Source organism: Sardina pilchardus, chromosome 24 (assembly GCF_963854185.1).
Source record: "Sardina pilchardus chromosome 24, fSarPil1.1, whole genome shotgun sequence".
Taxonomy (NCBI): domain Eukaryota; kingdom Metazoa; phylum Chordata; class Actinopteri; order Clupeiformes; family Clupeidae; genus Sardina; species Sardina pilchardus.
In genome coordinates this window covers 14,376,212-14,401,211 of record NC_085017.1, presented here as the reverse complement: position 1 = coordinate 14,401,211, position 25,000 = coordinate 14,376,212, and the positions used below count along the sequence as shown (strand labels likewise).

The window sequence follows — 25,000 nt, the reverse complement described above, 5'->3', positions numbered from 1 at the left end:
ATTCAACCAAGCAGATTTCAGAAGCCTTTTACAACATATCCTTATTGTGCCTCAGATATTGCTTCAAATCCCTTGATTGCACCGGTATACAGTAAACATCACCGTTAAGATCAACTTATGGCGTATTACTGTACATACACAAAACATGCACTATAGTAGACTGTGCATCTTGTACAAAGCTCAGCGCCCTCACACACTCCTGGACCTACAGCACTCTTCAATTGAGAGCTCCACATTGACTCCTCACATGGCTCGGTCTGTTCAGTCCACTGCACTAAAGAGCCTGAAGCATATAAAACCCCCAAACAGGCACAGGCCTTGGCACAGTCAAAGTGCCCCTTCATGCCCCGATGGCAACTGTGACCGAACGCTTGGCGCGCCCATAAAGAAAACTGGCTGACAGCGTGCCGAGGCATCCCTCTACATCAAAACACGTTTTTGCATAAATCACTCGATTTAATTTTCCATATGAGAAGTTATAGTTTTTTTCATTGAGTCATGACTGGAAAGATGGCCTGTGCTTTTTCTGAGCTTACTCTTCGAGGTGTGTGTGTGTGTGTGTGTGTGTGTGTGTGTGTGTGTGTGTGTGTGTGGGAGAGAGAGAGTGTGTGAGTGAGTGAGTGTATGAAAGAGTGTGAGTGAGTGTGTGAGTGAATTTATGAGTGAGTGAGTGGGTGAGTGAGTGAATGTGTGAATGTGTGAGTGAGTGTGTGTGTGTGTGTGTGTGTGTGTGTGTGTGTGTGTGTGAGAGAGTGAGTGAGTGAGTGAATGTGTGAATGTGTGAGTGAGTAAGTAAGAGTGAGAGAGAGACGGCTGACTCCCTAAGCTCCACACAGACACACTCACCTCTGTGTGTGAGATTGCCTGGGTAGGTCACCTGAGCGTGGGCCGCCGTCCCGTTGGCTTTGTGCACAGATGGACCTGGCGAAGGGAAGATCAAAATAAAGACTCAGCAATCCGCAGATGAAAATTGAAGCTTTACAGCCGAGACGGTGAGACTGTACTATACCCAGATAAACACAGAGACAGATAAAGCACAGTGAATCAAGAGCACTGCAACTGATGTTTAAGGTGCCTTTAGGATTCCAGCTTAATATACTTTATAAGTTTTGATATGGCTTACACATAGCAGGAGGATTTACCTAAGGCCTCTTTCATCACATAAAAGCCACACTGTTTATTATCTGAGCTATTTAAAAAAAAATAAGAAAAAAAAACTATACATGTATGACCTTGATGTTACTGCAGACCTCTGTTTCACTGTTTAAGTTCAAGGAGCTAAGAAAGCACAAGCTATCGTGGAAATGGGAAAAAGAAACTCCCAGATCCACCTACTGAAAGCATACATTGTTTCTTTCTTTCAACTGCATAATCAGTATCAGGGTGAAGGAAATCACGTAACACTGTCCTTATCAGTAAGCTGTCAAGGCTCTTTCACTGGAAATGCCTCCTATTCAGCTGAAGTAAAGTTTGGACTCAGCAGTCGGAGCTATTTCTGCTACCGGCAGTAGGTGGCAGCACAGCACAGGTTCAATACTGGCAAACCACACAGGAAAAGATAACGCCACTGACAAACTTAAGCTGAGAGGAAGAGTGGGTATGAATGATAATGTGTGTGCTGTGTTTGTATGTGATCTATGCACACACACATGAGAGTCTGTGTTGATATGCATGCCTGTGGGTCTTCATGTGTGTGCGTGCAAGCACGCGTGTGTGTGTGTGTGTGTGTGCATCTGTGTGTGTGTGCATCTGTGTGCGTGAGTGTGTGTATGTGCATGTGTGTATGAGTGTGAGTATGTGCGAGAGCGAGTGTGTGCGCGAAGGCATCTGTGCCCGCTGTTTGCTCAGGAATAAAAGACTCAATATTTGACTAAACGCTAAAATCTCCTCCCGGTAAACAGCGGCAGAGCCAAAGACACGCGGGTCACAGGAGTTAAGCAGGCAGAGGCGCACACTGAAACTAATTAAACCTTCATCAGACCCCCCCCCCCCCCACACACACACACACACACACACACACACACACACTCCCACCCCGTCATACCCACTAGATCAGCTGCATTTCAAACAGACAGCGCAGGATGCGTGGGGTGGGGTGGGGTGGGGTGGGGATGTGAGGCAATAGCAACTCATCAGTTCTGCACCACTCATGACTCTCCGGGTGGAAATGAGCAAACACATCTCCTCACTGACAGCATCAAACACTGCAGTGGCGCAAAAGCTAGTAGTGCCTTTTACTTGGCAGGCAGATGTTCTGACGTGTGTGTGTGTGTGTGTGTGTGTGTGTGTGTGTGTGTGTGTGTGTGTGTGTGTGTGTGTGTGTGTGTGTGTGTGTGTGTGTTTCGCCAGTGTGCACACAACTTTACTAGACAAAGCAGTTCAGAACAGCTTCAATATTTTTTTTTCGATGCATTTTGATATTTGTTTTTATTAAAATATTATTTTAGAAAGGGGTCCTCAGCCACTTTGTACCTACTTTATATCTACTAACTAAGTCAATTACACAACAAACCTTTTATATTAGGACGTGTTGTTTCGAGACTTTTGAGGTAAGGTAAGATTAAGCACTGGGGCTGGCAATGTCTTGACAATATTTACATGAGCAAAATGTTCTAAAATCCCTCATAAGTCTGTTATGCAACACAGTTCCTCGAGATCTGAAACTTATTTTGGGAGTTGTTATGGCTGTAGCATGGAGGTACCTCCCCCATCCAACTTAATGGCCGAGGCTAGGCCAGCTAATTCAGCCAAAAATATACTCAGTTGGCCGCTGCCTAAAGATGCCATTCAATGTGTGCACTTGCGGCCGCATACAACAAACAAGCCAATTAGGATATGGATGGTCAATATGGATGTAGATTGGCTGATCCTCCTAGGGGGACACTGGCAGTTCATCCACCAATCCACACAGACATATTTTTTGTGTCCACCAGTAATGTGGCACCTGATTGGCTTGTCTATAAAAATGTTGGCGGAAGTGAGCGCTGTTGTGTGTGTGTGTGTGTGTGTGTTCAGCCGTGGATGTGGGCATGGGAGAGCAGTGCTCCACCACTTCCCCCGCCCACATTTTACTGGTCAGGAACCAAGCCAGCAACCCTTCAGTTCCAAGCCTGAAGCCCTCACCAGTATGCCATGGTTGCCCTGTGTAGGCCACAGCTGCCCATGAAAGCCAAATGAAATAAACAATAAACACAATAAACCCTGATCCCCTTGACTGTAGGCTTCTTACGTTCACATCTTGCCCTAGATACTGTTTTGGTCATTCAACAAAACAACAACAAACAAAAAAAAAAAAAACAAATCTTCAGTCTGGGTGGGGTATTAGCGGTCATTAATAGCACACTTCTACATTTTAACACAGGGTGTGTCAAGCGCTAAACGCTAAATCTCTCCGTGACGGACCGGAGGCATGGCGGTTACTGTGATAAGCTCCACTGCAGACTGGAGACTGAGGCAGGACTCACAGGAGTGCGAGCGGGAGAGGGTGCGGGCCTTGGCCTGTCTAATCTCGCGGCTCCACATGTTGACGTCCTTGTAGGAGTAGAGCTTCAGGAAGAGGATGGTGTAGACGGCCAGGGAGAACACCCCTCCCACTGCAACACAAGAAGCCCAGCGTAGGGCGGAGAGGGTTAAACCAGAGAGGGTTAAAGCAATGAAGGATCTTTGGTTAGAGGGACACTTCACCGATTAGCATTAAGCTTTGTATCTTTAGAAAACCAGTCATGTTTTTGAATGGTCGCGCATCATTCCCTCAGTTTTCCTTGAGATGGGAGAAATACATGACTGGTTTTCTAAAGATACAAAGCTTAATGCTAATCAGTGAAGTGTCCCTTTAAACCAGAGAGGGTTAAAGCAATGAAGGATCTTTGGTCAAACTTCACGGCTGGCTGTAAAGGTGGGGATCACATTAGCCAGCGGCAAGCGTAATGCAACACTCAGACCATAATAATAATCCAAAACATTCTATCTCGTTACAACGCTGCTGTCAACGTTGTTAGGTTACTAGAGACGGTTATCTTTGCTGTTACGTTCTTAGACGAATCCGATTGGTCAAAATACATGAACATTCTAAAACTGACATTGACGAGCCGAGCCGAGCGCTTCAAAGTTAAAAACAAGTTCAACTCTCAGAGCGTTACGCCAGCGTTGTCACCGGTCCGCTGCCGAACCACAGAGAACAATAGGAAACCTGCCGCTTGCCGCTGGCTAGTGTGATCCCCGCCTGAAGGTGGAGGTGGTGTGTGTGAGCTGGAGTGTGTGAGCTGGAGTGTCAAACAGGTGGATAAGAAAGCACTAGGGGGGAGAGGAGGCCGTGAGAATGTCAAGCGTGCAAGGTTGACAGAGAGATGGTGTGCAGAGGGTGTATGAGGAGCAACAACAACAAAGTTGAGTGTGTGTGTGTGTGTGTGTGTGTGTGTGTGTGTGTGTGTGTGTGTGTGTGCGTGTGTGTACCTGGGGTCATGGAGGTAAGGTACAACACAATAGCCGGGGGGAAGATCAAAATGGCAGCGAGATTGATGATGTAGAGGAATGTCCCAGTGCCCTCTGAGATGGTGCCCTGTGGGAAAAGGACCAGGATGGGAAACAGAGTCACACCACAGCACAGCGGAGAGCCTCTCTCTACATTACATCACCAACCAGAAAACACCAGCAGTCACTCTGCTAGGGAACAAGACTCATCATGAGCAAGCCATAGATCGCTTCCGTGTTTTAGTGAAATCTGTGACTGTATGAAGTGTGTGCGTGTGTGAGTGAGTGTGTGTGCGTGTGTGTGCATGTGTGGTGGAGGGGGAGGGTTGCTTCTCACTGATGGGTGCGAGGAGAGATTAGAAAGATTTCACAGCGCATCCTGCGCATTAGTCGCACGCATTGCGCTGTGACACTCACCACAGCCAGCCTCCGCTCCGTGTACAAAGCTGCCATTATGGACACATTGGAGGCTGAAAAAGAAAAAAAAAAAACCAACAAATTAGACGTGGGTGCTCAATGAAAAAAAAAATAAGGAAAAAAAGCAGACTGCTGCATAATATTAGTTCTGTATTGCTCCAGAGTGGATGGCAAGCAAAGAAATGTGGAAAATTGGTGGCTCAGCTTGGTAAGACTCTGCACTTGTTGTCGAAACGGCCCAAGCCCCAAAATAGATTAATCCAAATAACAACGAATGGCTATGATTCAATTATATTATCAAACAGCTCAAGCTTAGACAGGGAAATAAATAAATAAATAAATATGCGGTCACTGAGAGTTGAACAAAAACGTACCAATGACAAGGCACGCTGCTGGCCAGCTATAGGGGTCCTTAAGGAACAGGGAAACCACCTGGATAGGGTCCACAAGTATTCCATACCTGTAAGAAAGCAATGGTGTCACAAAAACAGGCAAAGACAGGCATAACATTAAATAGCTATAGCAATAACAGCCCCCTTTGTCATCTTGGGCTAAGAGTGACCTCCAGGTCTGCCAGCTGTATGTACTCAGGGGTGTGATTGGCAAAGGACAAAAAAAAAGGAAAATATATCCGACCCCTATATACCACCCCCCCCCCCCCCCCCCCTCCCTTTTTAATGTGTCGACGGTGGGGTACGCGAGCCAAGTCAGTGGTCCTTGGGGGGTAAAGTTTGTGAACTGCTGCTCTAGTGTATAGCTAAGGTACTATAGTATTGCTACTGTGCACTTCAATGTAATTTACTAGGGGGGTCCGGGGGCATGCACCCCCGGGAGAAAATTTTGAAAAATAACCCCTTAAATGATGACATCTGATGACTTTTATGAGAAGTATTGATAGACTGAGATACATATATTTCAAACATTATAACATATTACAAAATGGTCTATAAGGCCTAAAGAAAACTCATTTATAGCAAAGTAGCCAAGGGCCTACTTGACTAAAGCAGATATGGCTGAAATATAGGCTATCATGATCATTTTGCCAACAATGATGTAGAATTATGGATTTTCTCAGTTCATGTTTTGTTTCAACTTAAACCAACATAAAGTTATAATGTTGACTACATTATTTAGTAGGCTATAGGCCTATGATAACATTTAGCCTGCCCCCTTACAGTCGTTCTGTACGATATAGGCCTATTGATGCTGATTGAAGAGGTTGCTTGAAGGTTATTGATATTTAAGTTGGAAAGAAAATCAAATTGCATCACTCCCTCTCCTTCCAAGGTAACATGTCCTCCTCTCCTCCTAAAATAAATGGCAGGCCCTACTGGTATAGGCTACACAGTTGTTCAAGTGCACACACTCAATGGAGAGCTAGGATTAAAATTCAGACTGTGCCTTTAAATGGGCAACTTTTTTCCATGTATCAGCACATTGCTACAATAAGCCATTTCCACTAAAAAAAATCAGCTCAATATTACGTGCAAGAGTCAAGACTGATGTTTACCAAGAATGCCAAAGTGTCAATCTCTTAGCACTCATAATACGTTTTCTCATAGTGAGATGCCTATCCCGAAATATGTTTTGAATGACATGGGGCGCACGGAGGTGAACGGCTGGACAAACGCGGAATGACAAGGTGTTAACTAAACAATTTAGTAGACCTAAGCTAAGGTAGACGGGCTTTGTGGTGAAAACGATGAAAACCAGTAGGCTAGTCTGTCACAGCTAACTTCAAGTACAGTAGCCTAGACTAGTTTACACTATCAGCACCAGGAGATTGTCGTCATTATCGGAAAATCCAGACACGTCAAACTGGACGCGAACGCGAAGCAAAAACTTAATAAATACTACTTAACTGAATAATAATACCTAAACAAATAATTTGACCTTTACCGTTTCATGGCTTCTGCTAAGAAACAAATAGTTTACCACACACTCACACATCGAACTTGCATCAAACAGTCATCAACCCGTCTGCTTTCACTTTCAATGAATTCCACTGAGAACGGACAAGGTTTGCGGAGTAATATGAATGAAAGAAGCGCCAAAACCGTCATCATTGTCAGCGGCCTATTATAAAGCAATGGTCTGTGTTTAGGCTACAGAAATAAACCTCTGAACCCCCCCCCCCCCCCCCCCCCTAAAAAAAAACTCAGCGGATCTATACGAATTGCGTGGGTCTCATTTTCAGGCCTGAAAAAACGGAATTCCGTTTAAAAACGGAAGAATCACACCCCTGATGTACTGTAGGCCATGAGTGGGGCTAAAGTAGGAGGTGAACTATTTCACACACACACATACACACACACACGCACACGCACACGCACACGCACACGCACACGCACACGCACACGCACACGCACACTCTCTCACACACACACACACACACACACACACACACACACACACACACACGAGATAAAAAACAGATAAAAACACCATCTCTTTAAGGAGAAATATGACCTTCAGAAGATTGGTCAAAATGTAGGTCACTTTGGCCAAAACCCATTAAAAAATTACCCTTTTGCAGATGAGCATGCTTCACATTTGAGCTTGTGCATTTCACTTACTTGATCAGGTTTTCCAGGAAAAGGCGTGCATTGCTCAAAACCTGTGAGAGACACCATGTTGTTATTAGTGGGAGCCTGCAATACAAGAGGGATGGTTTGCTTGCCTAATGACAACAACCTCTCCTGCACACACACATCTACGGTGCGGTGATATCTCTGCCAGCCTCCCAGTAGTCAGGAGGGGAAATCAGATCAAAGTCCCCCAACTGGAGCGCATTCCATGTCTCTTTATCATTATCAGAGACAGATAAAGCACACTGCTCCGTCAACAAAAACAGCTCACCCTGCAAAATCTCTGCCATACAGTACGACAGACATACTCCGAAAGCTTATTTACTGTAGTGTGCTGCATGGAACATCAGACACTGCACTGTCTACACTGCTCTGTTGGCAGATTGAGAAGATTTCATAAAACAATACTGACATGTAGTCATATAGCCTATTCTTGGTTTTGTTTCCGTTTGTCCACACTGTCTCCTGGACAGGTTCCCTAAAGAAAAATAAGATGCCCTGACATGTGCATTGCAACTGTGCTGTGTGACTGCGATGAATCTCCATTCATTGATGTAACTCTTATATAAGTGGATCTGTATCTCAGCTCTCAGCTTTATTCATTAATTCAGGTCGTCACATATCCCATATTCCCTCAACATATTATTTGCCACAAGCCATATAATTAATCCTTTAAGGCCACTATAAGCACACAGGATCCATTTTGAAGAGGTTATTATCAATGTTCACCTACATAAATCCACACAAGAGTTCTCAGGGACTACTTTCAGGTACTTGATGGGGTGGCACATGAAGACCAGTTCATCAGAGACTTAATAATCATAACAAATGAGAAATCAAAACATCTGAATGCACCAGCACGCACGTCTCCCGTTTTTTAACGGGTCCTCAAGAAATGTTGTCAAATCCAGAGTAAGTTTAAGAAAAGTGAATGGCAGCCCAGGATCTGAAGACATTTCCCTGAGCTTTAGGATTTTGTTTTTCCTCTTGAAGAACTGAGTGCCTTTATGTTTAATTGGCTCAGTCGGAGACCCTGGTGTGATTCTATTTTTTCTTCCTCCCTCCTCTCTCTCTCTCTCTCTCTCTCTCCTTCGCTCTCTCTCTCTCAACGTCTCTTTCTGCTGCCCTCCCTCCAGGAGGCCCAGAGCCACAGAAGGCGGCCCTTGGAGGCGTTGAGGTCTGCACTCCTGGCCTAAGATCTCCTCTCGGCAGCCATTTTCCGCTTGGGTTTCGTAATTATTCATTACTGGACACAAAGAATTTTGAGGATGTTCTGAGGGGAATGCAAGGAGAGAGAGAGAAGGAGAGAGAGAAAGAAAGAAAGAGAGAAAGAAGGAGGTGATGGGGGGGGGGGGGGGTAAAGGAGAGGAAAAAAAGGGTCCAGTGAGAATGTCAATGTGATCTTGTTTCAAAGCCAGGATTAATGCTGGCTTTTGAAATTACAATTTGCTCTCGGTGGCTTTGAAGACGACAGACCAGCGCTCCAGATTCCCTCCAATGTGAGGGGAAAATTGATGTTTATTTTTAGAGGGCATGTCGCAGTCCCAGCAGTCATCAAAGTAATCCATTTCAAACTTCTTGATTGAGCATTACTGTGCAAAACAGCCCAAAAATACCCACTGGACATGCCACTGGCAGAAGGGCTGGGGGTGGGGGGTGGGGGGGGTTAAACTCTTGATGTCCCTCTCCACAGTGGTAGAAGGGCTGGGTGGGGGTGGGGGGGGGGTTAAACTCTTGATGTCCCTCTACACAGTGGCAAAAGGGCTGGGGGTGGGGGGTGGGGGGTTAAACTCTTGATGTCCCTCTCCACAGTGGCAGAAGGGCTGGGGGTGGGGGGGGGGGGGGTTAAACTCTTGATGTCCCTAGTCTCCGCAGTGGCAGAAGGGCTGCCATCCGTCACATACTAGTGGGAGTGAGTGACGGTCGACGTGCCTGGAGGTTTGCCCACTGTGGCCAGGTCACTGGGCACTCGCCCGCTTCACCACTGGCACTGCCAGCGCACCTGGCCAAGCCTGTCTTGCAGGGTGTCAAGGTGAGGGTCCACGTCCACCCAAAGAGCAGACAGAGAGTTTGGGAACTGATAAGAAGGCATGCACTGATAAGAAAGCAAGGAGTATACTGTAGGAAGAGGAACTGGTCTGTGTGTGTGTGTGTGTGTGTGTGTGTGTGTGGGGGGGGGGGGGGGGGGGTGTGCGTGTGTGTGGGGGTGTGTGTATGGGGTGTGGCTGAGTGCAATAACACTCTTGTTCAATTACCATAGCTCTGTTTACTCTTTGAGCCGGACATGGTTATTAGGTGTAATAACGATTTCATCTGGTAATGCTATTTCACAGGGGACCACAAACAGACCGCGAGAAGAAGGAGACTGAGGAGGGATTGAGACTGAGCAGTGAGGAGAATTAGAGGGACAGAGAGCGACAGAGAGAGAGACAGAAAGAAAGTGGGATAGAGGCAGATAATGTGAGACTGAAAATGGAGAGTGATTAGGTAATAAAAAAAAGAGATGAACAGGGATAGAGGGCAAGATAGAGGGCAAGATAGAGGGCAAGATAGATAGACATGGAAAAAGAGAGAGAGACACAAAGAGAGAAGGAGAGAGAGAGTGAGTGAGAGAAACTTGGCTGCCCTGCTCAACTGAACAGAGCAAGCGTCCGGTCACGCAGCCAAGAATCTCCGTCTGTGGTCCAAAGTCCTCCTCCTTTTTCGCTCTCTCTCTCTCTCTCTCTCCATAAAGCCGCTTGGGGAATTGGACACTGGAGAGAGAGAGCGAGCTGATTTATGGCAGATCCCTGGGGTCATGGTGTTAAGTCAGGCTTTCAGATAGGGGAGAGGGCAGGCCACCAGTTCAGATTCAATCTTTTCTCTCTAAGTTGTTGTTGTTGTTGTTTGTCTTTTTCCTGCTTCAGTGGGCTGTGTCTTCATTTTACTAACTTATGTTCAAGTTGATATGTTCTTAAAATATGCCATATTGTCCTTTGTATTTTTTTTTATTTTTTATTTTTTAAACATATTCCTCTAGTACTTTAAGTCCATTAGTTTATCAATGGTATGATGATGCAATGGTAATTATTAAATTATTACTGCTGTTGTTGGTTGACATTAGTGCTGACTGCACAAAGGACTAATCCAAAACACACATAGTTTGACATTTATCAAATTTTAAACCCATTTACCCAAATCCTTCATGAGTAAGTAGACATTTATTTGACTATAAACAGCCCTGTGACATCCAGGCTATGTCTACATTATGCCGGAAACAAATGTATCCGACACACACTTTTGCTCTCTTCTCCTGTTCACATCCGACCATCGTATCAGCATCTCCGAAGCGGAGCAATTTGGATCCGCTGGAGAGCCCAAACTAATTTTGCTCTGCAGCCGTATTGGACGAGAGTGGACGGTGTGTCAGTGGCAAAGATCCTTGATTACTAACTACCTGGAATTATACCAGGAACTCCTTTAAGTAAGTGAGCTGGAGTAAGCCTATTCCACTACAATTGTGATCAAAATGCTCAATAAAAACTTGGTTGTGCAAACTATTAAAAGGGTGTAGCCTATGAACAGTGGGAGTAAACGTACATGCATGTATCTATACAAAGCCTATCCTTGGAATGTCCTTGGAACTTGTTTGTCATGTGTCATCGACAAAGCAACCTGATATTATAATACGAATTCCTATAAAGTAGCATGAAAGCTGTCTATTGCACCCTATCAGTAAACTTGGCAAACACTGGCCTTTCCCCCCCCAGTTTTCAGATTCTATTTGATGGTTATTTCTTCCCTTGTACCCATACTTGTTGACTGTACATTTGTCATGGTTTTCAAGAATCAGAATTACAAATTTCAATGCAGGTTTTTGAGGCTTCCCAAACTGATAGGCCTACAATGTTTGTGGATGCGGATCGGATTTGATCCGGAAATCCATGTAGAAAATGATTCGGTGTAGTGTGGCTGTAAACTCAAAATACTTTAAAGCAATTAATGGAACACCAGACCGGTGACACACTGGCCTGCCATTCTAGTGCAATTTCATCAAGATGGCAAGAAGTAGTCTGCCAGTGCAATACCACTTGTGGACAGATGGCAAAAGAGAAGGGAAAGCTGACCCTTCATGAACACTATACCTTACATGTCAAGCATAAATATTTTAACCTACAATTGCTATCTAATTGTAGAGAAAATAAAGTCACTTTTTTTTGTTTGCTCTTATGTCGGCTGCATCCTGGTACCCTTTGTCCTGATTGAGGTCTCAGTTGCAGGTTTGGACACATGGGCCTTGCAACATGGCCTCTGAGGACATACAACTGTGCCCACAAGCAACATCTCTGAGCCAATCTAGGATTTTCCTGTTACACTAGGTCCAAGATGAACAGAACAGAACGGAACGGAACGTTATTTTCGGGAAAAGAGATTAAAAACTATTTTGAATTATAAAGAATTCAGCAGATTCTTGTTCTACAGAAATAAAGCTCATGCTGCACTAGAAACCATGGACAAATAGACAAATCAAGCTCGGCAGCAGGGGGCCGTGGTAAAATAATCTCTCTAAAGGTCAGAATGAAGCAACAGATTCAAGTTTCACTTGTGATGTGCACACATTGTACACGTTGGTACTTACTAGCATAACCACACACCAGTTAAGGATTCCTCTGTAATTGCTGTAGCCACTGTCAGAGCTGAGCAAAGACTCCTGATGGGTGTGACATCTACAAATAAACAAACAAACAAACAGAAACAACAAAACAAAACATTTATTTAATCATACAAATATTTCCAGTGACAGGGAATTGAGGAAATCTGTAAACTCAAAATGGGCATTAAGGGTTTAGGATGAGCATTCTTTTTTCAGAACCTATCACCTAACCTCAAGCATTACCTTGACCTTTATCCACAGATATACTCACAAGTGAACACGACTCTGCAGCAGTTGTGAAAACTAAGGCAAGGGACACACAATGCCCCAAATTGCCTAACTGAGAGAAGACTGAGTTGCAACACAGTTTGCCAATGAGCCTAAGGTCATAGTAATATCCCCTTCATGAACTCAAAAGAGGAATTATTAATTATGACAGTTATTGGGACAATTCCATGCCAACCGCTCTACCCTAAGACTTATCCTACCTACATAGTGAAGAGAACTGTCAGGCTATCGAGCCAATTACTCAGTAAGACAAATGTTAAACTGCTCTTAAGTCTTGACAAAGTACAAGGCTGACATGGACATAAGTTCAGAAGGTAAGGAGTCATTACAAGACACATGGGCAATATACAAAGCGCCTGAGCAGAACTTTTTTTCTGTGTGTGAAGCATTTATTTCATGAGACATTCCATTGCTATTACTTGTTGAAGACTGATTGGCACACATCAAATTGTCTTGAGTGTGACACATTTCCTGTGCTCTTACAGTGCACGTAATCAAAAGGAACCACATACATTTACGTCACAAGATAACATGAAGGGACATGAAGGACTTCATTACACTGCACTGCGCACTATATAGACCAGAAATGTCATCTTATACAAAACGAATACAGAGCCTTAACTGTCATTCGTACTGTAGCCTAACGTTATTGCATAATCAAACCCTCTTTAGAACAGAATGATGTTGACCCTACATCATATCGAATCTAATTTGGCGGCCTTCAAATACGCACTGAATTATGAAGGACGGAGACACGTGATGCTCAATATGTTACAGTGACACTAGGTGCATAAAGCTACAATATTGCAGAATAGCCAGTAGCCCTTTGCAGGTAGCCTCGTTTTTAGTGTCTTCCTTCCACATTTACATTAAGAAGACACTAGCATGCTAACACTTTAGTGGTCTTGCGCACGGAATCCAGGAGGTGATGGAAGACATTGCCATGTTGATTTAAAGGAATGCAGACACTATTACCTGAGCCTTTCTCTGATGGCATCGTTGTAGCTCTTGTCTCTGCGTGGTGTCGTTGATGTATCCCGCACCTTACGTGGACTGCTTCCATTGTTGACACTGGACTCCTCGCCAGTACCCGGCTTGCTCCCGTTGGCGTGTTTAGAATTCAGCACCGGAGACGCAGTATCAGAAATGGTCGTTCTCCTCTTGCGTGTTAACGGACCCCTCACGTATTTGTCTCCCATGTTTCTGTTTAAGCTGCATTACGACGACACATCGCAGGGAAAAAGTTTCTCTCAAGTTCAACGTAAGCCTGATTACGAGGCTGATTGAGATCAGAGGTGTAGTGGTGGGTGTGTTCACAAGCGTTGGCGTCGCGCAAACCGTCAAATAAGGGCCATGTTCGTGGTGTACAGCCTACTAGTGTTGGCTAATCGACGTTTGATTGGTGATGGTGACCGTTTTTGAAAAATATTTCTAAAAAATAATGGTTACAATTTATAATAGGCTAAACCATGTAATCAATAGGCTATTGTAACTTGTTTTCCCAAGTAGTAAGATGGAAGGCTGTGAAAATATGCGTAAAATGTGTGAAGATTTGTTTTTGAGAGGGTCTCTTTTTCTTTATCTGGTTCGCTGGTTTAGCGTGCACTATGCTCAACCGCCTACAGGGATGGGCAAAAATATATCAAAATTAGTTTAAAAGTAAAATATCAAATACCCTAATTGAAACGAAATAAAAACACAGTAGCTAAAAAAATGAAATAATTTTAACCTTTCACATCTATCTAATATTTAATCTATACCTTGTTCAGTATCAGTGGCTCTGTTGAGTAAGTGAGTGAGAGCAACTGCTTTTCTCTGCCTGCGAGACATGCATGGCAAACATTCAACAGATCAACTGACTTGCCTGTTACATCTATAGCCTAAATATGCTACTGTATCAGAGATGTGCACAAAAAGTCCCAACTGAACGTGTCAAGTGTAAAGTGGAGACAGGTCTCTGACATTGTCAATGTATGGCCATAAATAATCCTTGATATTGCACTGTATAACGTTGTTGATCAGGAGGGATCACAAGCCTTTTAGTTGGTTTCAAATGTAATGCCAAACATCTGCGTTTTCAAAAAAAGTAGGCCAGGCACTTTGCATGTCTTATGTAGGCTACCTCACCACATTCGTTGGCCTGAACGCTAAATATATATAGTTGGTCACAACTTTATGAACATATGAAATTATGGGTTTCAAAACCAGACTGGTTAAGAACCACTGGCAAAAAAAATATCTCACACTTCCACTTTTGCTCAAATGGTCTAATTCCTGAACGGGTTTTGTTCAGAGACGAAAATAAGCTGAAAACTGTATTTGACATTTTATCCAATTACAAAGACATTTGATGTGAGAGTATATGGTCTTTGTCCTTCAATTTATGGTGCTTGGTGCATGGTTTCACGCATGAGTGTGTGCTCATTTAACAACTTGAGCCTGTTTCTGTTTATGCCACCCTTGAATTAACCAGTGCCCCACTAAGGCCACCCTTGTTACAAATCTATAGAATCGCCACTGATAACACTAGTGATCAAGAAGAATCACAAGCCTTTTAATTAGTTTTTAACTAACTATGTAAGCCCTGAATGGTGATATGATATATTGATGTCAAGGAGCATATGTGATTGTGACATGTTCATTGTATAACAGGTAATACATAGGGCAACCATTTCTCTTTTTGAAAACATGTTACAGGGCAACCATATAACCACTTCCAAGTTTTCTGATTAGATGATTCTTAGGAAACTAATGATTAAAGTTCTCAAGAAACTTGAGGTTGGTGTGAGTGGGAGTGTTCTGTGTGTGAGTTACCTACACATTGCTCATCTTGCACTGAATTTTCTTCCTGAATTTCAGTGTTTTGATCACAAGAAATTAGAGCCAGAGGTCAGTCAGCACCAGCCAGTGGCCACATTCATTGCTTGGCACGTTTGTGATCGTCACATCACCAAAAGTATTGGGTTTACCAAAAATATATAAGATGCACACTTATAAAGTATTTTGATACAAAATGCAAAGCAATTTTCTCCAACCCACTAAAATACAAATGACAAAATACTATTTTGTATTTTAAATATGTATTTTAAATACATGCATCATACATACGGCCCATCCCTGTGTGTAGCTTAGCTATGTGTATGTGTAGCCTATGTGTAGGCCTTAGGCCTAAGCTACAGTATTTGTTTGTTTCTAAGATGTCACAAGGGTTGCACTGGTATACAGTATGTAGATTCTTAGAAAGTTTATTCTGAATTAATGTACCCTGAGGGATGTACTATTACAGAAAAGAAAAGAATAGAATAGAATAGAATAGAATAGAATAGAGTAAAATAGAAACTTTAATCAAAGATCCTTGCATGAGCTGGCTTAACAGACACTAAACTCACAATCAGAGATAATTATAAATTAAGTGATGATCGACTTTCTTTGTTACAAGCTTTCTACTTCAGGCTCTATGTCTATTCCTCCAAAGAGTGGCAGTGTTGACGGCAGACAATTAATTGCAACCAGGGCAAAGGAGAAACCATGGATATGCATATGTCAATCAAGGAGAACAAGCCAGTCCTAGTCCTTAACAAATACGAATTTAAATCTATAAAGCAGACTGAAAATGTTATGAAGAGAGAGCAGCCACCCATCCGGCCTTGAACTCAAGTCTCCAATGTTCTGAACTGGCAAATAGCCAGGCTCATGCTCAACCATGCCCTCCCTTTTGGAAAGTTGACCCATGCACTTAATACACACATCCCTCATGCATCCTCCGGCCAGACCTCCATCTAGATCCTCCACACACACACACACACACACACACACACACTAGTGCTTCACCCTTCCCTGGAGTCTCTTACACAGGGGTCGCCTTCAAGGGTACAGCTCACACCTTAGGCCTTTAATGACCTCACGGCAAGCCATACCACTTCTGACACCAGCAAAGGAAGAGAGTTGTCACCCTTCCCTATGACCCTTGACTATCTCAGCTCAGCTTGACCACGTTGCACAGAGCTTGTTGGTATGACAGTCAGAGCACATACTCAATCATAGTGATGGCACTTCATTACAAAATGCAAACAGTTGCATGATCAGTACAGTTGCATCATTGCCAGCATTTCAAATAAAATAAACATATCACTGTCTGTAAGGCACAAGGGTAATTTTGTGTCAGTTGAGATAAGGTTCTTGCTGCACTGTCTCAGATTTTGTTTAAACCTTGTCTATATCATGAATCAGTCCCGAAACCAAGGCCTGGACAATATTTCTATTCAAATCCTATGTCTTCATAATTTCAGCCCTTTAGATAACTTCAGTTTTACAGCCTGAAAAACACTTTGTTTTCAAATCTAGGGCCTGGTAGAAAAGCAATGAGCATTCTATAATCCATGGCTTATGGATTGTATGGCATGCTCATTGCTTTTCTATCAGGCCCTAGATTTGAAAACAAAGTGTGAAAAAGAGACATTAATGGTACTATAAACTTGTTTTTGTACATGTGATGGAGTGACATCATTACGGGTGAGTATATGGGCTCTGACCTACTGTATGGCTCTGACTGCCTTACCAATGAGCCGGGCTCTTTGCCAGGGCGGTCAAGCTGCAGGTTTATACCCTGGAGACCAGGTGGTCATTGTCACATGTCTCCAAATTGGAGGCTGCTTTGTGGATCCCAGTTAGGCCTACTTCCACAATGATACAGACAGTCCAGCATCGATGGAGGGAAAACAGGACCTTAATGAGTCAGAGAAGTAGGATATGTGGACTGTCCTTGTGTGTCATCCAGGCTCTTAGGTGAACTTAGACCACATTGACCAGAAGAAAGCAGTAGATTTTTTTTTGCTATGACACTTTATCAGCAGAAAGGCATTACGCTAATGGCATGGGAGCTGAACACTGAACTTGGTTGAATGTCCAGAAGGTAATGCAAAGCTCATCAGTGTCATTTAATGTATCTTAGAGACATTTCAGGCATTCTGAGCCAAGCAATCAAAGCAGCAATGTGCCGGCCTACTTGACAAAGCAACAGGCGGACACTTGCATGCTGTTAGTTTGTCCTCATTTGACTGTCTAAATGTTGAGGATATTGAGTGCTCTCTGTCCACCCGGATTCTCTTAAATTTGCCTGTATATTGCATCACATTTCTTGATGAAAAATAGCAGAGCAACGGAAGAGACCAAGAGGAAATGGAAACTGGCATCCGACAAAAGGCTCTGCCCCATGATGCGGCACAGCACTGTGTACACAAACTGATGTCTCTCGCACACATCGCATACACAGTGTAGATATCTCAGCAGTTGAGAATATTTGCCATTTCAGGCATGTCTGTGGTCACAGAGTGATGGAGTCTGATTCATTGACACTGACATTCATTTTGCTGTACTGCAGATTTGTATTTTATAAAATTATTATTTTCATCAATTATCATTTATTACTGATTGTAATATTTTTAAAAACTTTATTACTTATCATTATTTCTTCTAATGTATTTATCGAGGGGCCTAGGCTAATTCTATCAATTTATCATTGTAACTACAATTTTTTTTTTTTATATAATTGGCTCCCCTAATTTTTGATGACAAAATTGATGCATGACTGAATTAGGGCTACTGAATGGTCTATTTTCGGCACATATGGTAGGCCTGTGATGTTACTATTGAACATATGAAAAATATTTATTTATTGCCTCCAAATTGTATCCCACCATCTAGGCTTCGCTTACCAAGGTTACTACAACTGTAGACAGCAAAATTGACCAATCAGCTGACAGAGGACCGCCCTTGTTGCAAGCACGTTCGGTTAACCCTTCTTGAGTCAGGTGTTGGTTGCGTGACAGTGACATATGTTTGATGGGAAGAACCAACCGGCTTTAGCAGCGATGTTGTTATGGCGATACATAAGCTTTATTGATATGACATTTTAATTCAAGATCACTCTGCAAAACGATAAGAGATGAACCGGTTTTGAACGTTAATGCCATAAACAAACATAGGGAAATGAGAAAGGGAAAAAAGCACCAGCAAGTAAACAGTAATGGGAGCAGACGGAATAGTAGTACAAATCGAAACGAGAAGGGACACGCCGGTAAGTATTTCAAGCACAATTACGTGGTGAGATTATCATCTTTCTGCATTATAGCTGGTAATTAAGTTATCTTTAAAGGTGGGCAGTTGTGAAAATTGAAATATGTGTAGATGAGTCAATTTCCAAAGTAGTAAGACTAGGTAACGTTTGGCTATCCGTTTTGAAAAGGCCTGTTGTCTATCTACGTGGACAAGGCTAAGACTGGTACTGGTTGCAGGCAAACATTTATTTTAATCGCAATGTAATAACAGTGCAATCTCTTCCCTATACTAAGAGAATCTGACATGTTTACAAATGAAATAGTCACTTGAATGATCAAGGCTATTTCACTAGTTTTAGGCTACCAATGTATCAGGAAGTGTTCTCGGCTCGTGTCCAAATTGATTCGACCAGTTAAAGCTGTGAAATTGGAGTAGTTGCTCGTGCCAATTCGACGCATGTAAATGCATCAGTCGTAGGTAGGCCTATACACAGCACATAGCAAAAAGGAATCGCACCACATAACCGACCTGGGAATTCTACTGTGCTTAATAAGCCTAATGTATGGCGAGTACATTGAAAGACTGGCTAAGGTGTGATAGGATTATGAATAGCCAAAATCAATGCTGCTGTTGTTAGTTGAAACCAGTTTTGCGGGGGATTTGGTACAAGAGTATTTTAAGTCATGTACTGTACATTACTGTACTACTGGAATGCATGTCCTTGCTGCCATATGTTGCATAATAGCCTTATCCATAGATGGTGGGGGAAACTCTCAGACATTTCTCTTTTCCTCCACATAGAACATGTGTCCTGGAAAAAGCAGAAGCTCGTTGACATACACCAAGCTCTCAACAGTGACCCAGTGGACATTGAAACCCTGCGAAAGGCGGCTGTGAGCGAGGGTGGTCTACTGACCGATGATATCAGGAGAAAAGTCTGGCCCAAACTACTCAACGTCAATGTGTACAACCTCCCAACAAAACCTGGTACATTTCAACCTGCAAGATTGCAGATATTCCTTATTTAAAATCAGTGCAAGAAGTCTACTAATGTGCCTTTACAATGACAGCAGGAACTCCTGTCCATTTGATGGATCATTCTAGAACTCTGAGCCTCATTCTCGGTGTCTTTTGTTTGCTCTGATTGATTCAGGGAGAGATGTCAGGGAGAACCACAAGGACTACAACCAGGTCCTTCTGGACGTCAGGAGATCAATGCGCCGTTTTCCTAGAGGTAAGCCTATTGATTATAGTTGCAGTCATCAACCAAGTCTTGGGAATGTAGTCTCTCTACCACTCAAATGCATAATACTGGATCCTGACTTAACCTTTTGGATGTTGTACTGTACATAGCTGTCTACTAAACTTATAAAACCAAAAGACCAGTGGCCTGTATTCTGTGTCTCACTCCACCCTAATACGCAAGCCTATAAAACAATGATTACAACTGAAAGATTGGAAAACTGGGGGCCTTTTGCTTTTTGCTTTTGTCCTCCAGGAATGCGGGTTGCTGAGAGAGAGGTGCTGCAGGAACAGCTGATTGACATCATCCTGGATGTTCTGAGGAGGAACCCGCAGCTGCACTATTACCAGGGCTACCATGACATCGTGGTCACCTTCCTGCTTGTGGTGGGGGAGAGGATGGCCATAGCCCTGGTGGAGACCCTCTCAAATCACCACCTCAGGTGCGTTTATAGATGTGTATCTAGCCAACACCTGTTAAAGGAACACTTCACCGTTTTTTTTCATATTAAACTATGTTATTCCCTTAACTAAGACGAGTTGATACATACCTCTCACGTTTCAATGCGTGCGCTCACTGGTTCTGGCGAGCGGCGCTACTTTGATAGCACTTACTGTAGCTAGCCCAGTTTATTCATTAGGATCCAAGCAGAGAGGGATTTAGAAATGACCAAACATCTCCATGTTTTCCCATGTTTAACATGAGTAGTCACACGACCAAGTATGGTGAGACAAAATAAAATGTGGTGCATTTCTAAGCGGGTAAGAGGGATAACTATGTTGTGTGGTGGAATAACAATTGGGAGCACTTCGACTCGGCGCAGTAATATCATCACTCTTGCACTTTCAGTTTCATTTTGGAGTGAGAGGTATGCATCAACTCGTCTTAGTTAAGGGAATAACATGGTTTAATATGAAAAAAACAGTGAAGTGTTCCTTTAATGGAGAATATGGACAGCTCTGTTGTCATTTCATGATTTATATGTAATGTGCTTTGTGAGCAGAGTATGATTTTTTATTCTGGCAGAATTGTTCTGAATTCTAAATTACAGTTGACTCTGGTCATCATCGTCCAAAGCGATTGTTAATGTTATTGTTAATGCTGCGAAATTTGCTCCTGCTGTCATTTGAGGGGTAGATTTGTATTTTTATTTTTACCTGTGTTATCAACAGGGATTTCATGGACCCCACAATGGACAGTACAAAGCACATCCTGAATTACTTGATGCCAATTCTGGAGCAGGTGGACCGAGAGCTACATGACTTTATGCTACAGTAAGACAATCTAATTTTTCTATATTTATTTCTGTTCTTATATTATATACTGTAGGTGACAGAAATAGTGTAAGGCCAGTGTCTCTGGAATAGCAATGTGCTGATAAAGCATTAGGTTACTAATGGAGATGGTCTGGAGTATTGTGACCTTGTGGCACAATAGTGGTGGTATGGGGTGAAATTCCAAGCCAGAGTGTTACCCTGACCTTGAGTACACAGGGTTGTTTGTCCTTTCTTGATAAATTAACGTCAGTTTCCGTTCCTGAAAGTAACTTAAATACACAGTGGGCTACATTTGGTCGAATTGAGGATTGATTTGGGGTCAATATGTCAATATGGTGTTGCTGGGGATTACAGTAATTCAGTTTGGACGTAATGTGATCACCTCAGTGTGCCCTTCCTATCTCTGCTGCCTGTGTTAGAGCAAGATAATTCCATTGCTAGTTGATTTTTAGTAAGTCTGTTTTCCTTTTGCCATCTGGAAGTTTCCCACTGCTGTCTGTCTGAGAGCTCTACAATAATGAAAGATTTGCTAATCTACTACAGTATGTGCACCTTTAAAAGAAAGAGACTCCAGTTGTGCTTTTTTGTGCAACTGATTTGCAATGCATCATGGTTAAAAAAAAAAAAAAAAAAATCATCATCACAAGCTCTGCAGCGCCCTCCATCCTAGCCTGAAGCGCACTCTGATTGATAGTGTTTCATCAAAGCAGTTTATTACGAGCCGAAATAAAGCCAGTCTCTGGAGGCTGCAAAACTAGTCCTGCTTCAGTAGCTCCTCATAACACCACAAAGGGGGTGTTCTCTGTCTCACAGCCCCTTAAATCACACACACACACACACACACACACACACACACACACTCACAAACACACACACACACACACACACACTATACATGTACACGTACACATACACATACACACTAGGGGCTGGGACCACATTCACTGAGGAATTGATACTATCATGATACTTTGTCCATGATAACGATAACATCACGATTCAGTGATTCTGCAATGCTTGATATATTGCAACAGATCTGTCATCGGAAACAGTGTGTAAAGTGCATAAAGTTTTAGCTCGGAGCTTCTTAAAAACATTTTTTCTTAAGTAGACAAAAAATATACCTCTGTCAAGAAATAACAGATTAAAATGCACATTTCAGTGTTTCTACATACATGAATGAATTGGAAGATGAGTTTATTTAAGATATGAATTGTACAACTTAATATTTTGGTGAAGATATTGATGTTTGGAAGCAGAGTGCATCAATGTATCACAAAAATCACACACACACACACACACACACACACACACACACACACACACACACACACACACACACACACACACACACACACACACACACACACACACACACACACACACACACACTCACACTCAGGTGATCAGGATAGGCTCATTTAGTTACTTGCTGAGATTTGTCTGGTGTATCTACTGTATAGTGTATAGGTGAATACAACCTGCGGAGGGCAGCAGAGTGCACAGCACTATGGGAGCCTGAATACCTTGGTGTGGACTAAGAGGAGACGAGATTACCTTCTCATTCAAACCTCTGTAAACAGAGCAGAATAAACAACGCACTGATGATATGTTTGTGTATCTGTTTGCATATTGAAACCGTTATTTTGAGCCAGATTAATCTGACATTGTATGATAGAACTGTTGACTGCTTTGGTGTCTGTGCTGATGGTGCAAAGGCAACACTTGGGTGGGCCACACAAGCATAGCACAGACGAAGCAAGAGGAGGGGAGAATAAGATGTTCTGATTTCTTGTTTTCTTTTAGGAGCTATAAGTGCAAATCTGAAAGAAATGGATGCTGACACATTCGCAGCATTGACAGGAGGAGCATATGATCATGTGCGATCTAATTGGGGAGCTGTCTCGAGACGGCCGCCCTTGTTTCAAAGCAACTGTCGGCGAGCTGATGTCGCTTTGCATATTCCTGCGCTGCCGCTTGCGTTCTGACACTCCCGACGTCGACGCACACACTCCCGTGATTGTCACCGGTCGTCTGTCTCCGCGGCGCCTTTATGTTGACGTCCGATATTATATTTGTCGTACCTGCGTGTGTTTTAACTTAGTTAAAAAGCTCTTTATTTCTCGTCGTCCACATGATGGACAGAGAAGCAGGTGTGTGATTTAGAGAGTAGAAAGAAAAGAGTGGGAACTAAAAGGAAGAGTCTCTTGTCTCTTCCGGTGAGGTGTGTGTGTGCAGAAAATGTTTGGACCCGCAACGGCCCATGTGATGCAAAGGAATGGATGCAACATTTGGTACCTCATATATAATTCATTCTGTGTTTTCTGTTTTTTTTTTTCAGTGTTACTGTTTTTGGTGCCTGTGTGTGTGTGTGTGTTTGTGTGTTGGCCGAGCACACAAACCTGTACTATGAGTCAGCTGGAGAGAGAGAGAGAAAAAGAAAAAGAGAAAGAGAAAGAGTGAGAGAGAAAGAGAGAGGCTGTTGCGTGCCACTGGCTCAGTCCCAGCTGTAAAAGCGAGTTATTTTTAATGGCGGCTCATCTAAAATGTAAAGAATAAGAGGCTCCTGATAAATATTACATATGCAGGTCTTGGGAGGGCCCCTCGTCTAGCCTGCGCTTCCACTCTAGCCCACAGGTCTAATGGTGTTGCTCGCTTCAGGTACTGTTGCTCTTTCTCACTTTGATGCCACTTCACCCCCCCCCCCCCCCTCCCCTCCCCCCGCGAAAAATCCAGGAAGAGGAAGTGAGTCCTAATGCAGCCCTCCTCCTCCTCCTCCGCGCCGAGCCGAGCTGCTCGAGCATTTCATGCGTAGATGCGTGCTGTCACGCGGGTCCACACCAGAGCCCCGTCCAGGCGTCAGTCTCAATTTTCGCCACAAACTTCAGCGGGAGGTATTTTTAGTCGCCCAAACTGCCTGATGGGATTGTGTGTGTGTGTGTGTGTGTGTGTGTGTGTGTGTGTGTTTCCCCCCCTGTTTTTTTAAAAGGGTCTTAAAAGGGACAGGTTGCAGCTTTGTGTTGTGGGGATAAGCAGTCAGAGCTGCTTAGTTCTGTCGCCCAGAGGATGCTTTGAGGTGTAGTTCCTGCAGATTCCTTTGAGTCCCTTTTTCCGTTTTTTTTTTCTCTCGCTCTCTCTCTCGCTCTCCTTTTTTTTTCTCAGCTGACTCCACAAATGGTCTCTCAAAAGGCCATTTTCAGTTCCTAAAATAGAGCAATGTTACTGTGGTCGGGGGGGAAAAAAGGCCACTGAAGTGAACCATGCTTAATGTTTGGCCTTGAGGAGAGGTCTCTCGGGCGCGCTTCATAATTACATCATCAGTGACATCATACGCGTTCAGGGCGACGTGCAGAATTTATTTATCATGCGCCACGCTTGTTTATTTATCTGCTTCTCTCTTGCCTCAAGTCGCATGGAAACGTGGGTTAAGGATTGCATGTTGTCCCAATTAAATGTTCTAACCATTCTTCTAACTGTGTGTGTGTGTGTGTGTGTGTGTGTGTGTGTGGCTCCAGGGCTGAAGTTGGCACCATCTTTGCTCTCAGCTGGCTCATCACCTGGTACGGCCACGTCCTCTCCGACTTCCGGCACGTTCTTCGGCTCTATGACTTCTTCCTGGCCTCCCATCCTCTGATGGCCATCTACTTTGCCGCCGTGGTAAGCCTCCCTCGTTTCCTGACCACCCAATATCCTCCTCGTCTTCCTTCTGTTCTTCATCATCTCTCTCCTCCTAGTCTCTTTTGCCCTCTTCATCGCATAGCCAACGATTATGTCTGGCTACACTTAATGCTCTGGAAATTGTGTGTGTGTGTGTGCACATGTGTGTATCTGAGGATTAAAAGAATTCTAGCCACACACTTCAGAGGCAAGGCCAGCCAGGCTCATGGAAAGTTCATTTTCTTTCTTTTTTTTCTTTCTTATTATTTTTATTTTATATTACTAGAGCTTCATTGCACACTCATTTCAGTCTGTCAGAGCATCTTCAGTCGCTTTGTGTGTGTGTGTGTGTGTGTGTGTGTGTGTGTCT

General features: G+C 43.3%; 2 protein-coding genes across 2 annotated transcripts in view; one reads left to right on the top strand and one right to left on the bottom strand.

Moving 5' to 3' along the window:
• The window catches only part of dgat1a (diacylglycerol O-acyltransferase 1a), a 19,483-nt gene extending 5,779 nt beyond the window's left edge, over window positions 1–13,704 (bottom strand). Inside the window, exons 1-8 of the mRNA XM_062528858.1 lie at window positions 13,372–13,704; window positions 12,094–12,181; window positions 7,464–7,504; window positions 5,262–5,347; window positions 4,888–4,940; window positions 4,453–4,558; window positions 3,465–3,593; window positions 847–921 (exon numbers count right to left, since the gene is read on the bottom strand). Of these exons, the coding sequence (XP_062384842.1) occupies window positions 847–921; window positions 3,465–3,593; window positions 4,453–4,558; window positions 4,888–4,940; window positions 5,262–5,347; window positions 7,464–7,504; window positions 12,094–12,181; window positions 13,372–13,595 (802 nt within the window). The 5' untranslated portion in view covers window positions 13,596–13,704. The remainder of the gene's footprint in view (window positions 1–846; window positions 922–3,464; window positions 3,594–4,452; window positions 4,559–4,887; window positions 4,941–5,261; window positions 5,348–7,463; window positions 7,505–12,093; window positions 12,182–13,371) is intronic.
• Window positions 13,705–18,227: 4,523 nt separating this feature from the next.
• The window catches only part of zgc:63863 (uncharacterized protein LOC393372 homolog), a 20,360-nt gene continuing 13,587 nt past the window's right edge, over window positions 18,228–25,000 (top strand). Inside the window, exons 1-6 of the mRNA XM_062529640.1 lie at window positions 18,228–18,472; window positions 19,255–19,440; window positions 19,607–19,687; window positions 19,952–20,138; window positions 20,869–20,970; window positions 24,489–24,630. Of these exons, the coding sequence (XP_062385624.1) occupies window positions 18,385–18,472; window positions 19,255–19,440; window positions 19,607–19,687; window positions 19,952–20,138; window positions 20,869–20,970; window positions 24,489–24,630 (786 nt within the window). The 5' untranslated portion in view covers window positions 18,228–18,384. The remainder of the gene's footprint in view (window positions 18,473–19,254; window positions 19,441–19,606; window positions 19,688–19,951; window positions 20,139–20,868; window positions 20,971–24,488; window positions 24,631–25,000) is intronic.